The following is a 13,373-nucleotide window of genomic DNA, read 5'->3' as shown; positions in this document are numbered from 1 at the left end:
TTCGTGCTTAAATGTACCTTCCAACTCTCGCAGTTCGTCTTGTAAATCATTGTCATCCATGCGACCTTTTACCTGGAAGGATAGACACATCTGTCCACTTGTACACTAAAAGCCAAAAACCTGTTTGTGTTTTGTGCACATTGGGACTGACTTTGTATCACCCACGGCATGTTCGTATTTTCCATCAAGATGATCTTTAAGTGTTGTGGGGGGGATTCCATACGCTCTTGCAGCTGCTCGAAGTCCAAGCCTCTTGTCTATGACAGCTGCCATGGCTGTTGCCAGTGACTGTGTTGACCATGTAGCCCTGCACAAAATACCGGTACACCAAGTATTAACAACGCTCATCACTCTGTACTAACTAGATCTACTTCTGGCATACACATGCACAGACAATAAAAAGAGAAGAGAGAGAGAGAGAGAGAGAGAGAGAGAGAGAGAGACAGAGAGAGAGGGAGACAGAGAGAGATGGAGACAGAGAGAGGGAGAGACAGAGAAAGAGAGAGAGAGAGACAGGGACAGAGAGACACTGCGAGGGAGAGAGACAGACAGACAGACAGAGAGAGAGAGAGAGAGAGAGAGAGAGAGAGAGAGAGAGAGAGAGAGAGAGAGAGAGAGAGAGAGTCAAAATCCGAACACACTAGTTCAAATACCGAACCATGCAGTTGTCGCTGGTTCAACGTTTGCTTTATTTGTACAGCGGAACTCCTCTTTTCAGCCGCCCCCCCCCCCCCCCCCCCATTAAGACTCCCTCCTTTTTACATTTAGTCAAAATTTGTCTAAATGTTTTAACATAGAGGGGGAATCGAGACGAGGGTCGTGGTGTATGTGTGTCTGTGTGTGTGTGTCTGTGTGTGTAGAGCGATTCAGACTAAACTACTGGACCGATCTTTATGAAATTTGACCTGAGAGTTCCTGGGAATGATATCCCCGGCCTTTTTTTTCATTTTGTCGATAAATACCTTTGATGACGTCATATCCGGCTTTTTGTAAAAGTTGAGGCGGCACTGTCACACCCTCATTTTTCAATCAAATTGGTTGAAATTTTGGCAAAACAATCTTCGACAAAGGCCGGACTTTGGTATTGCATTTCAGTTTGGTGGCTTAAAAACTAATGAATGTGTTTGGTCATTAAAAATCGGAAACATGTAATTAAAATTACGTTTTCATTAAACGATCAAAAACAATTTCATCTTATTCTTCGTCATTTTCTGATTCCAAAAACATATACATATGTTATATTTGGATTACAAACAAGCTCTGAAAATTAAACATATGAAAATTATGATTAAAATTAATTTTCCGAAATCGATTTAGAAACAATTTCATCTTATTCCTTGTCCGTTCCTGATTCCAAAAACATATAGATGTGATATGTTTGGATTAAAAACACGCTCACAAAGTTAAAAAGAATAGAGATACAGAAAAACGTGCTATCCTCCTCAGCGCAACCGCTACCGCGCTTTTCTGGATTGTTAATTTCATTGCCTTTGCCACGAGCGGTGGACAGACGATGCAACGATATACGGTCTTGCGGAACAAATGCAGTGCGTTCCGTTTCATTCTGTGAGTTCGACTGAGCTTGACTAAATGTTGTATTTTCGCGACTTGTTAAGACCTTATTTTCTCAGACGTTAGTTTAGAACCTCGCTAAAAAAACAACACAAATACGACTACGAGCGGAGCCTGTCTTGGTCAGGACAACCCATTCGCGCCAGTTCTATTAAAGTACAGGCCACTCATGGTGACAAACACCTTTACGGGCGTAAAGCTTCTTACTATTGCAATAACCGAGTGTTACTTGTGCATGCTTGTGCATACTTGTGCATGCCGGTGTAACACGAGAAAATTTCTCCCACGAGATTTTTACTCCGGAGTAAAAATTTCGTAAACGTAATACTGTAAACGGATACGACTACGAGCCGAGCCTGTCTAGGTCAGGGCAACCCATTCGCGCCAGTTCTATTGAAGTACACTCATGGTGACAAACAGAAAAGCGTGCTATCCTCCTCAGCGCAACCGCTACCGCGCTTTTCTGGATTGTTAATTTCATTGCCTTTGCCACGAGCGGTGGACTGACGAAACTATGAGTATGCGGTCTTGGTGAAAAAAGCAGTGCGTTCAGTTTCATTCTGTGAGTTCGACAGCTTGACTAAATGTTGTTTATTTCGCCTTACGCGACTTGTTTTTCTCTCTCTTTAATGTTGTTTTTCTTTTGTTTTTTGAGTTGTGTTGTTGTTGTTGCTCAAATTCAACACCAGTAAGATATTAACAGCTATTGTAATTCAATCAAGTTTGCGTTTTAATGAAACAGATCCTGTGATTGGTCAGAATGCCCCAACTCATTAAAAATTACCGGTCATTCATTGTCGATAACCACTCGCTAAAAAATCCATTTTATTTTCTGTCTGGTTCGTTTACGGAAATGTGTTTGTGTCTGATTCGGACATATGGAATTAGTTGATACAAATTTGTAAGAACGGACATAACTTTTCTCTCCGTGTGTGTGTTTATATTCTGCCGGATTGGAATCGTACTTTTAGCTTTCTATTCGGTAATTTCTACGTCTTATGTGTTTTAGATTCTGGATTTGACTCGTACAAATCAAACACGGCTTTAGAATGCTAAATGTATTCTGTATCTTCTACTTCTTCAATTTCATTTCTTCTTTTTAAAACAAATTCAGAGTGATCAAGAAGTGACAGTGTTGAAGGACTCGACAGTCGACCAAACGACGAAGCGTCATGTGGACACGAAATCTGTTACGTTGTGCCAATCAGCTGTCCTCTCGCTCAGTGACGTCAGCATCACGCCATTGTACTGCTGCATGTACGTCATCAGTGCAGCGAAAGGGACCAACGTCCGTTGTGAAATCAGAAATTGGTACGTTGTTGTTGCTGTTGTTGCTGTTGTTGTTGTTGGTGATGGTGGTGGTGGTGGTGGTGGTGATGGATGGTGGTGGTGGTGTTGTTAAAATATTTTGTTGTGTCACAAGTTAAACGTTGTTGATGATGATGATGATGATGATGATGATGATGATGATGATGATGATGATGATGATGATGATGATGACGAGGGAGGAGGAAGAGGAGGAGGAGGAGGAGGAGATCTTTTCTTTCGTGCATGTTCTTCTTTTCTCGCGCTCACTGGAATAAACGTGAAAATCTAACAAAACGTCGAAATCGTGAATTTTTATTTTACTCAACACAACAATCATTTAGCCTACCAATTGAGATGGTAGGAGCGTTCTGACGATTGGAATTGAAAATACATTTTAACATTTGCGTTGTGTTGTCTTTTCTTTCTTTGTTCCCCGATCCTCTTGATCTTTATTTTTCTCATCGTTAAATCAAACACTGTACTTACTGACTCAACAATCATTTAGCCTGCCCATCAAGACGGTGGGAGAGTTGTGACGAATAAATACTTATACCGTTTGCGTTGGGTTTAGTTTGCTTACTGTTTTCCCCAATTTCCATCTCCATCTTTTTTCTTTCTTCTTCTTCTTCTTCTTCTTCTTCTTCTTCTTCTTCTTCTTCTTCTTCTTCTTCTTCTTCTTCTTCTTCTTCTGTGTTCATGGGCTGAAACTCCCACGTACACTCGTGTTTTTGCACGAGTGGATTTGTACGTGTACTTTTTTTTCTTCTTTTTTTCTTTTAATTATGTTGTCCTCATCTCCTCACGGTTAAATCGTTGTTTTTCCAGGGCTTCGAGGCGCAGTACCATGGATGGTGCACGTGCGAAACTCTCACATGACCGCCATCAAGGACAGGGGGGCTTACGACGAGAGGGCTGTGAGTACATAGGCTTATTTCTTTTCAGCTAAATATATGTAACTGACTGGAAGCTAGATAGAGGAAGGCTAACCCCCCCAAACAAAATATATATAGTTGTACAATACCCATCCGAAACTGTCACATGAACAGCATCAAGGATAGAGGGGAGGGGGGGTGTGACTTTCTGAAAGTTACCCAAACAAATTTCGACTGTATGTGGCTAACAGAGTGGAGGCTGGAGGTGTTTTGTAGCACCAGTCTGTTGGGAACGAAGAATTAAAAGATTGAAAATCTCTCTCTCTCTCTCTCTCTCTCTCTCTCTCTCTCTCTCTCTCTCTCTCTCTCTCTCTCTCTCTCTCTCTCTCTCTCTCTCTTTCTCTCTAACATTAATAAAACGTATCATCATTAGATTAGTCCCTCCCATGGGCGAGGGCTGGCTATTAAAAAAAGCACCTGTTTACCCTCGTTAATAAATAATTTGTCTTGTCTTGTCTTGTCTTGTCTCTCGCTCTATGTTTTTGATTTTCTGGTCTCTTTTTTATGTCCATGGTAGTACCAGCACGTGAAGGGAAGTGACGTCAAGAGTCTCGAACTGGTGTCTGATGGGAAATTACTGCGTGTCACGTGGGGAGATGGCAAAACGTCCCAGTAAGACTTGTTCAATCATCGTTCCTTTCAAACGACTGAATTACTGGTATTTTCATTTAACGGTTAATTTGCCAATTGAAATTCGATACCTCGGATCTTCCGTTGTCAAAGATTTTTCAGAATTGTCAGTGGAAAAAAAATCCTTTGGAACCTTTTTACTAATTGTATAATAATCATGCTGTCGAACTAAAAGAACAATACAAAATCAAAAGATCTAGATTGATGACCGTCAATGGTTATAATATTCATCCGATGTCATGTATTTTAAGGAGCACTGGGCTTGTGATCCTAGGATAACATTTGGGGGTCTTTGTTCCGCTATCTCTACACCCAGAATGATGTGCCTCGCTAATTTCATGAGACCTAGGTTTGCTGTACAAGTACATCTATTGCACGTGCAATATGAACCGTATAAGATGCTATTTGTGCTAAAATATTATATCCAATTTGGCGACTGCACGCGGTACGTTACATGCAAGATGAGAGGCGTGAATGTGGGTTATAATGCTCCACGGGAGCGAAGTAAGGAAAGCCTTCGACATGGACATTTTTAGAAGTTATATTTTTTAATCTTATATGGAAGACTATTAAATTGCCACTAAAAAGCAGAAAAGCACCAAAAAGCAGCAAAGCATCAAACAGCAGCGAAGCACCTGACAGGGAGCTTCTGTTTGAATAATTATGTTATATGTCATTACGTACTGTACAAACAGGTTTCACAGTGTGTGGCTGCGGTCCGTGTGTTTCTGTCCCAAATGTCGAATGGACCACACGGGTCAGTGCTCAGTGGAGTTCGACACAGTGTCCAATCAATCTCGACTTCTCTCCGCGGAAGATGACGGTAAGAGTTCTCTTTGCATGAGTTCACTTTCGTTGTTTTGTGCCGTTTTTGTAGGCGTGGGTATTTGTTGCAATTTCTCTTTTTGCGACGGGACATGCCAACGATTGCGACAAGCTCTTCGGGCTTGCTTCACGGTAGTTTTCGTTCCCTCCTCACACATTCACTTTGTCACTCAGACATACTGTAGTACGTATGTTTAGTTTGCATATAAAATTATGTGGTTTGTTGTTTAGGAGACGGCTGCTTGACAGTACCGTGGAGGGAAGGCCCTGGTACCGCGAGGGTATTCTCAAGGCACTCGGCTGCGTCACGGTAGCCATGGAAGACAAGAAAAATGGCGTTCAAATAACTAGTTCATGTTCTGTGTCCAGGCGAAAGCTGCCTGACAGTACGATGGAAAGAGGATAACGGTCACACTGGAATCTTCCCACTGAAATACCTCAAGGCACACTGCTATTACAAGGACAATAGAAAGGGCGTTCAAATATTTAATGACTAGTTCATGTTCTGTGTCGAGGTGACGGCTGCCTGACAGTACAGTTGAAAGAGGACCCAGACCACACTGGAATCTTCCCACTGAAATACCTCAAGGCTCACTGCTATTCCAAGGAAGCCATGGAGAACAAGAAACAAATGGCGTTCAACTGACTAGTTCATGTTCTGTGTTCAGGTGAAGGCTGCCTGACAGTACAGTGGAAAGAGGATCCTGGCCACACCGGAATCTTCCCACTGAAATACCTCAAGGCACACTGCTATTCCAAGGAAGCCATGGAGACTAAGAGAAGGGACGTTCAGATGACTTTTTCCAAGGACGTAAGCTGGAAACCGATTTTTGTGTTAGAGTATTTATAGTTTATTTTCTCTTCTCAAGACAAGAACGAGGAACAAAAGTTCAAATCCATTTTTCATTTTCGAAATGTCTTGTTTTGTCAAAGATAAACCTTTCCAACATTTTACCTTTCTTGATGTTTTGTGTGTGTTAATGCTGGAATTGGGAACGTTATCAGGCTATTTGTTTTGTGTGTGTTAATGCTGGAATTGGGAACGTTATCAGGCTATTTGTTTTGGGATTAAAAGTTCAAATCGATTTGTTTTTAATTTTGCAAGAGTATTTATAAGCTTATATTACAAGAAAAGGATGAAAAAAAAGAGGAAAAAAAGGTAAGTTGTTGGAACGTTGTTTTTGACAAAAATACGTTACAATCACAAATATATCGACCCAGCGGTCTTTTAAGTGAACACACAAACAAATAGTCACAAAATCTTAGCTTGATGGAATCAGTTTTCGCCCAGTCGCCAGGAAGCCGAGCGAATGAAAACCAAGGGAAGCATGCAGATGTGTCATCATTTTGAACACAGCCCGTTTCTCACAGAGCAATCACCATATGCAAACTTAGGATAGAAACTTTCTGAGAAAGTCAATGATGAATTAATCATTTTTCAAAAGCTGTGGGTCAATTTATCTGGTCTCATTAACTTTTGCCGATATTTGCATTAATAAATTAATGAAAGTCACTTGTTCATTTCAATGTTTGTTATTCACCCACGAGCCAGGAGACTGGTTCCGAACAACTCTCACTAACTATAAACTATATTACACATACTATAAACTATATTACACATGTCGTATGCATTTAGAGCGCTTACTACCCTTTCCAGATGTAAAAAAGCAAATCACTGCTTATTCTATTACCCTTGTTAAATAAAGAATTGTTATTGTCATTGTCATTGTTTATCCGATGTTTGCGTTGTCATCGAGCTTTTTGTTTTTGTCCTCAGAATGTCATTCCTCGTGTGTCTTACGATGAAGTCATCAACACAAGGCAAGGACTGTACAAGTGAGTGACCTGCATCTGTGCCGACTTTGGCCTGTAATTCTCGAGAAGAACAAGAGATAGAGAAAGAGCAAGGAGAGGAATTCAATGACGTAAACACGAAATACGCAGGCATAATTATTATTATCGTGGGATTCTCTGTGTCTTCCTAATGTACAATTGTTGCTGTTGCTTTCGTCACGCTCATAAAAAAAATACATAACTTAGTGGTAAGAATTTCTGCAGTGAGAGTGCAGGGAAAGCTACTGGAAGGGTACCTGTCATGTGTTTGAGAGTATATACTCTCAGACCATCGGAAACCATTGCCACGGTTACGTAAGCAAAACGGCCGTTCTCGTTTCTGTGTTAGGCATCTTTTCCGTTTTGATACAAAAAGACTTGTTCGGAGAATCTGAAGGTATGCAAAAGCTTTTTCGGGGTTGTTATGCAGTTCAACTGATTGAAAAAATTGCTTTCAGCTTTTTATCTCACGATTATATCGCTGTCAACTGCCCGATATAAGCCGTTTTCAACTTATAACTAATATGAGATAGGCAGATTGTTTTAAAAAAATGACATAGGCAGTTATCTTATGAGCGTTACGCTTTAATCTAATCATCATTATTTTGTCTTCATTTTTTGTCGTGAAATGAGAAGGATATATCCCAAAATTGATAGATAAGCGCTTCAGAATTAAAAAAAAGTCAATAGCTATGGCTGTGACAATGACAACGTTTTTTTAAGACTTTAGGCAGAACATTTTTCCATTTCCGGACGCTGTCGCTGTCGAAAAAAGGGAGAAAACAGGAACAGTTAGAATTGAGACTTTCAACGATTACAGGGTTGAAATGACATTGTAACATCAAGTTCATTAACCTATACCTTTATGGTAAATGAAGCCTCGTGTATCTTCGTTTTTTTGTTTTTTTTACCACACCTGCTGGTTAAAATAACATTGTAACATCAAGGTCATTGAACTTTAGGGGAAATAAAGTCTCGCTCTATTTTTACAAGTACATGCTGAAGCATTTACCCCCTCAGGTTAAGCAATTTAATATGCAGTCCCTGGCCTACATTATGTTTCGATTTTAAACATTCCCACATGAAATAATTCCACACAGACACATCATCCTGAACTCAGGTCAAAATAAGTTCGGCTCATTTTCTCCCTGACAGGATGCCTTGAGTTTCCTTGTCTGGCAAGGAAACCGATTTTTTTTAACATATTTAGAGCTTTTTGTAATGTATTATTGACTAGATGATTACCCGCTTCGCCGGGTACCGGCTTCGCCGGGAAGAAGTAGAGCCGAATACCAGGCTGCGTCTGGGACCCGGCTTCGCCGGGTGTACGCCGAAGATAAGGAAGAGTTACTGGTAGTGGATCCAGACCAAAAAACCCAAAATCGGTTCAGCGCGCACAGCGCTGCGCGCTGAGAGCACGTGTTGAAATATCTCATCGACCAGGTTGTGTCCAGGGTGTACCTGAATATGATCACCAAATTTGAAACAGATCCATCGAGAACCTTGGCCGCGCATCGCGCACAGACACACAGACAGACAGACAGACAGACAGACAGACACTAGTCGTATATATATATATATATAGATATAAGCAGATTCGCGATCGTCGATAATGATTTTTCATGGTGTTTTGTAATTTTTAAATTAAAAAGGAATTGATATGTAAGACAGTTTCAAGCGAGCTATTTTTCGCGGCTGTATTTACTGTGCAAACAACTCTAAATATGGCAAAAGTGTCACGTGATAATCAACCGTTTGGTTTCGGCGCTAACTGGAGCAGACGATTTTTTCTGTAACCAGTTGACAGTGATGAAACCATATATTACGGTCTCCTTCCGGCAGCAGTCCCAAAATTTCGACTTATTTTGACCGTAGAACGATGTCTTTATCATAACTGTGAAGAACAGAACGGAGATCACTGTCGAAGTCGGCCAATCTGCAATCATTTTCGTTTCGCGAACACTGATCTCAAATTTAGATCAGTGCTCGCGAAAATTACATGGGAGATAACTGTGTATTTTTGTTTTGATAGATTCGCGTAGGACTGTAGCGTCCGGACAGGGAGAGAATGAGCCGAACTCATTTTGACCTGAGTTCAGGATGACAGACACATATGTCAAGTTTTATACAAAGACAATAATTTTCAAAGACACAAAATGCTAAATTTGTCATTGCATCATCTATGTCAGTCAGGGACAAATTAGTGTGATTTATCTATCTATATATATATACGACTTGTGTCTGTCTGTGTGTGTGTGTGTGTGTCCGCGATGCACGGCCAAAGTTCTCGGTGGATCTTTTTCAAATTTGGAGACCGTATTCAGCTACACCCCGGACACAACCTCATCGATGAGATATTTCAACACGTGCTCTCAGCGCGCAGCGCTGAACCGATTTTGGTTTTTCTCTGGATCCATTCCCAGTAACTCTTCCTTATCTTCTCCAGTGTTTTCAGCCGCGTTTATCTCCCTTCCTCCGTGCGGTGCGCCGGCAAAGCCGGCGTACACCCGGCATAGCCGGGTCCCCGGCGCAGCCGGGTATTCGGCTCGACTTCTTCCCGGCGAAGCCGTACCCGGCAAAGCGGGTATTCATCTAGTATATAATATATTGTGAATAATTGACACCACACTTTAAAGAAGACGTATAGAACAATCTTACATTCTTAATTCTGTTCATTTGCGCGCGAGAGAAAAAAAGACCAACATCCAGTATGATAAGGACCAAGCTTCAACCTCTAATCAAATTCATTTGCAGACACAAATATTACTTTGAAAGATAATGTTTACATACACTTAACTTTTTAACATAATGTTATCAGGTGGATGAAAGCTTTGAACGAAACCAGTCACAGTATATCCATCGTTGAAGATGTTCAAATTCATTTGCAGACAAAAAATATAACTTTGGAAGATAATGTTTGCATACTTTTAACATAATGTTATCAGGTGGATGAAAGCTTTGCACGAAACCGGTCACAGTATATCCATCTTTGAAGGTGTTCAAATTCATTTGCAGACAAAAAATATAACTTTGGAAGATAATGTTTACATACTTTTAACATAATGTTATCAGGTGGATGAAAGCTTTTCACGAAACCGGTCACAGTATATCCATCGTTGAAAGTGTTCAAATTCATTTGCAGACAAAAATATTACTTTGGAAGATAATGTTTACATACACTTAACTTTTGAACATAATGTTATCAGGTGGGTGAAAGCTTTGAACCAAACCGGTATATCCATCGTTGAAGGTGTGCCATGTGAAAGCGGTATGGTGAAGAAGGTGAGTCACATGGCCTTTCGTTTATTGCTGAACATGAAGAAGTGTTTCGTTGTGTGTGTTCTTAACATGGAGAAGTGTGTGTGTTGTTTGTGTGTGTGTGTGTGTGTGTGTGTGTGTGTGTGTGTGTGTGTGTGTGTGTGTGTTTGTTCGTGTGTTTGTTAGTTTGTTTGTTAGTGCGTGTGTGTGTGTGTGTGCGTGCGTGCGTGTGTGTGTGCCTGCGGTTCTTGCTTGGGTGCGTGTGTGTGTGTGTGTGTGTGTGTGTGTGTGTGTGCGTGCATTCATATATGTGTTCATGCGCGTGTGTGGCGTGTGTGCGTGCAACTGAGAGGTGTCTGTGTCTCTGTTCGTATTGTTACTGACTCAGAGAGAGATAGAGACTGTGTGACTGTGTCTGTGGGGTCTATTTCAGACTGTGTGTGTTTTGCATAAAGGGCTCGAATTAGATCACCTCAATTTTGGACAACGTTTTCTGGTTTTCTGTAACGTGCAGGTGTGTGAACGAATTGCTGACTTGTTGCAACACACAATCTATGGAGAGGTAAGGTCGCTAACCGACTTTCCGATGTAGGCCAGTAGCCCACACGTGTTGACTTCTGGCTATTCAAGGTCTCTCCTGACACCTGATTGGCCTCTCTGGTATGGAAAGCCGTTTGGCTCATAACCAATACCCGTGTAAGACATAATTTATACACGTGTAAGAAATAATTCATACATGTGTAAGAAATAATGTATACACGTGTAAGAAATAATTCATACACGTGTAAGAAATGATTAATACACGTGTAAGAAATAATTAATACACGTGTATACAATAAAAGAATGTATTACACGTGTATCAAATAATTTGTACACGTGTAAGAAATAAATACACGTGTATAAATTATTTATTACACGTGTATGAATTATTTATTACACTTGTATTGGTTATGAGCCAAACGGCTTTCCATACTCTAGGGGTGGTAGGGGAGAGAACAAAATAGGTTATGCTGCGGGGGAGGGGGTGGGTGGGATCGGATGACAGTAAGAGCATCTCATTCTAGGAACTTGCATGCTGCGTGAAATTGCGCCGCACGCCTTTATTTCTTTATTTATGCTCAGTTCGATGATCGCATTCATGCAGACTTTGTGTGCGTGTGTGTGTGTGTGTGTGTGTGTGTGTGTGTGTGTGTGTGTGTGTGTGTGTGTGTGTTTAAGCACGCGGGCGTGCTGCGTCTGTTTCAGTGAGTGATTTCTCAGAAAGTCTTGATGTTTTTAGTGCAATTCAGAACTTTTGTGAATTAGATTTGTGTGTGTGTGTGTGTGTGTTAAACCGCCTGGCACTACAAGGCATGTATTCTTGCTTTAAAAAGACATTAAAATGTTTATAGTCTTTGAGTCTTGAATGGCGATCTAATCAGCCGAGCTAAAGATGTCAATGAGCACTTTCACGAAGTTTACGTATTTTTTCTAGAAATAGGCGCGTTCCCTGTTTTGAGCGAACACTGTTTTCGTGGTGCACTAACCTGTGCTTTAAAAAAGATGCAAATAATGCACAACGGCCATGATTTCTCTTTATTTCAATGAATTTCAACTTTAAATACAGCGATTTAAAGCGGTGCAGATTAAAAACAATTATTGTATGAAGAATTTTTAAAAAAAGTTGGTTTGACCTATTATAAGCATCTTACGATACAATTTTGACACATGCTATGAATATGATTCAAAATTAATTTGACACATAAAATCCTGTCAACTGGCACTTCATAATTATTTACAAATACGAAAACATAAACTGAAAAAAACTAAGTTCATTGTGAATCTCGAAGCAGGGACCCCTGGGTCCGAAGCGCAATGTCATTACACCACGATGGCTTCTTATTGTTCAGAAGAATGTAAGAAAATAAATCCTGGCAACATTAGTGCAGGAGCATAGAGGAACGCCAGTCCCACATACACGCAAAAAAATGATCTCATGGCCCTAGACCAAAAAAAAAAAATCACAATTGACCCCATAAAACCTCTTTGACATTGAGTTTCATAATGTATTTTAACTCAGCAGCAAAATCAGTGAACATGTACCTTTGGCAGTGAGCGCATGCGCAGCCAGTTTATAAAATGTGTACAACAGCTGAACACAACTTTGCAACGTTGAAAGAGCCTGTGACTGAGATCCAGACTGAGTGAACTTGGTCAGGTCAATCTGACCCTCGTATTCCACGTGGAATTGAATAACGCTACGGCTTCACACGTAGGCCATAACTAGTTACACAGCAATGAATAGAACGACATCATATTACTTCACGCGTTGCCGATTCACAGCGGGACTTGAACGCTCCAAGTTGATGACACTTTTTGTGTGTGGAGTTTTCAAAATAGAAGCTTAGGATCAGTAAAATACGACAAAATAAAAACCAGACACATATAGGTCACTGAGTCATCTATTTTCAACGAAGAAAAAAGCACCCAAGCGTTGTGCGTTATATGGGTACCGAGAGAAAAAATAATTAAAAATTGTAAGTTCAAGGACTATCAAGGCGAGAAATACAAAGAGAGCATTAAGTGCTTACTTATAAGATACTGTACAATTCAAATGTCGGGTATCCGACTTTACACAACAATCCCTATACTGAATAAACTAGAAAAATAATAAAATGTTTTACTTTCATTTGATCAACATATCGTAGGTTTTGCTTGTTGACCGATTTGTTCTTAAGGTTCGTGTTGTTTGCTTGTTTGTGTGTTTGTTCTACTTGTTTATTATTTAAGATATTTTTTTATTAGATTAAAGAACATGTTATAGGAACATGTTATAAGAACGTGTTATATCATTGTAAGCAACATTGCATCATATTCACCAGCACCATCAACTCTCTCTCTCTCTCTCTCTCTCTCTCTCTCTCTCTCTCTCTCTCTCTCTCTCTCTCTCTTATCAAAATATATTATCAAAATCTAGTATTGAGCACTCCGCCCCTTTATATTAAAAATCAAGTTTTGGAAGAAGTGTCCAACCAT

At 40.3% G+C, this 13,373-nt stretch overlaps 1 protein-coding gene across 3 annotated transcripts in view; it reads left to right on the top strand.

Moving 5' to 3' along the window:
• The window catches only part of LOC138952044 (gamma-butyrobetaine dioxygenase-like), a 37,620-nt gene that overhangs the window by 13,345 nt on the left and 10,902 nt on the right, over positions 1-13,373 (top strand). Inside the window, exons 1-9 of one of the 3 annotated variants that reach the window (XM_070323621.1) lie at positions 2,009-2,134; positions 2,687-2,883; positions 3,706-3,794; positions 4,330-4,424; positions 5,138-5,265; positions 5,936-6,078; positions 7,045-7,103; positions 10,307-10,382; positions 10,873-10,920. In XM_070323621.1, coding sequence (XP_070179722.1) covers positions 2,745-2,883; positions 3,706-3,794; positions 4,330-4,424; positions 5,138-5,265; positions 5,936-6,078; positions 7,045-7,103; positions 10,307-10,382; positions 10,873-10,920 — 777 coding nt within the window. In that variant the 5' untranslated portion in view covers positions 2,009-2,134; positions 2,687-2,744. Of the gene's footprint in view, positions 1-2,008; positions 2,135-2,389; positions 2,884-3,705; positions 3,795-4,329; positions 4,425-5,137; positions 5,266-5,935; positions 6,079-7,044; positions 7,104-10,306; positions 10,383-10,872; positions 10,921-13,373 lie in introns of those variants that run through there. The other 2 variants (XM_070323619.1, XM_070323620.1) reach the window with 2 other exon arrangements.

This window comes from Littorina saxatilis, linkage group LG17 (assembly GCF_037325665.1).
Source record: "Littorina saxatilis isolate snail1 linkage group LG17, US_GU_Lsax_2.0, whole genome shotgun sequence".
In the NCBI taxonomy this organism is placed as follows: Eukaryota; Metazoa; Mollusca; class Gastropoda; order Littorinimorpha; family Littorinidae; genus Littorina; species Littorina saxatilis.
This window is presented reverse-complemented; position numbering and strand designations above follow the sequence as displayed.